Genomic DNA, 1,556 nt, shown 5'->3' with positions numbered 1-1,556 from the left:
CCTGCCTAGCTTTTGGCCATTCATCTTTTCATGAGACCAATCAGATGCCTTAGGCAAGCAAGACAAAAAAAAAAAAAAAAACAACACCACATCTTTACATAATTAAACAAATGCAGCATAAACAAATATAACACATCTTTACATATTTAAAATAATGTTCCACAACACAACAGTCTTACTAGACACTCTCTTACCTCCCTCCCTTCTATTGCAGACATTACCTTGTGTATCTTTGACATGTTTAATGTCTCAGTAACAGTTTGCTTAATATTGTGTGGGCAAAATGTTTTTAAAAATATTAGAATTCTGTGATAATTCAATAGATCCTTAAAGTCTTATAATAGTTTAATGTGTTTGTTTTTTTCATACTAAGTATAAATTATCAAAGAGACCAGAGATATGTGTATGTGTTTATGTGCTTGTGCACATTTGTGTGTTTATGCGTGTGTGCACGCATGTGCATGCACACACAGACAGGAACAGGCAATGTTTCTATGTATATGTGAGAGGGAATTCTTTCCAACTTTGCCTTCACCAAAGAGTCTACTTCCGCATAGTGCTTTTCATTTAAAACAAATTTCTGAAGACTTTAGGAGAAGGCTGGATATGAGCTTGGAATTCTGACATAGATGTGAAAATCTATGAATGACTTTGGGGGCCAGTTAGGGTACTATGGGAAAATTCTTGCTGAGATGGAATAATAGAAACATCCTTTTCAGGACCAATGTAGAAGAGTGAGACCAAAAGAACAGATTCCATTCCAGCAATTGGAGAGTGAAGACTTAGATTATTTTCCTTCACTAGAACAGCTTGCTCCTAGCTTACCTAATTTTGTGCTTTTTTTTTTTAAACTGTTACGTAAATTAACCCATGTATTTAGTTGGCTGTGCACTATTGAGTAGGCTTGGGTATCAAATGGTAGCACTTTTACTGGTCTTTCAGTTCCTTCAGTCTTCTGATGGCAGACTTCACTGTGACGGCAGAAGTCGTGTTGTAGGTCCAGGCCCCGCCAGCCACTGTTTTCATGCAGAAAGCACAGTGCCAGATGCCGATGGCTCGTCTCTTCATCTTGGTCTTGCCACAGAAGGAGCACGTGTACTTGGCGTGCTGGCTGATTTCAATTTTCTTCACCATTTTCCGGAGAGGGGCACCATAGCAGGTTCCATATTTCCCGACGATCCCAACCTTCTTGGTGCGTTTAGCCATGTCGCCGGAACCTAAGCCAAGCACGGAGAGCTAATTTTGTGCTCTTGCCTTACTAAACTCAGACATAGTTAACAGAGTGATGCATGCATGGGATTATAATATAAATTAATTGTAAACTGAACTCATTATTTCTATAGAGTCATTGATTGCTATTTCATAAGCAAATAATTATGAATTAAGCTCATAATTTATGTAGAGTCAATGGTGTGCTATCTGAGAATGATTCTTTGTAAAGTGCCAAATGTGTTAGGTGTGTTGTGCCTGTGGAAGAGGCACCCTCTACCCCAGATTTATCCATTCTATGCATTCCACTCATTAAAATTAACAAGAAGCACTTTTTTACATATCTG

General features: G+C 38.2%; 1 protein-coding gene across 1 annotated transcript; it reads right to left on the bottom strand.

Moving 5' to 3' along the window:
* Positions 1-898: 898 nt before the first annotated feature.
* Positions 899-1,206, bottom strand: LOC126499325 (60S ribosomal protein L37a-like). The gene has a single exon (XM_050138491.1). The coding sequence runs from the start codon at positions 1,204-1,206 to the stop codon at positions 928-930; it is 279 nt and encodes a 92-aa protein (XP_049994448.1). The 3' UTR covers positions 899-927.
* Positions 1,207-1,556: the final 350 nt, after the last annotated feature.

The sequence above is a fragment of the Alexandromys fortis genome, unplaced genomic scaffold (assembly GCF_014885135.2).
Source record: "Alexandromys fortis isolate MF-2015 unplaced genomic scaffold, M_Fortis_MF-2015_v1.1 scaffold_15, whole genome shotgun sequence".
In the NCBI taxonomy this organism is placed as follows: domain Eukaryota; kingdom Metazoa; phylum Chordata; class Mammalia; order Rodentia; family Cricetidae; genus Alexandromys; species Alexandromys fortis.
This window is presented reverse-complemented; position numbering and strand designations above follow the sequence as displayed.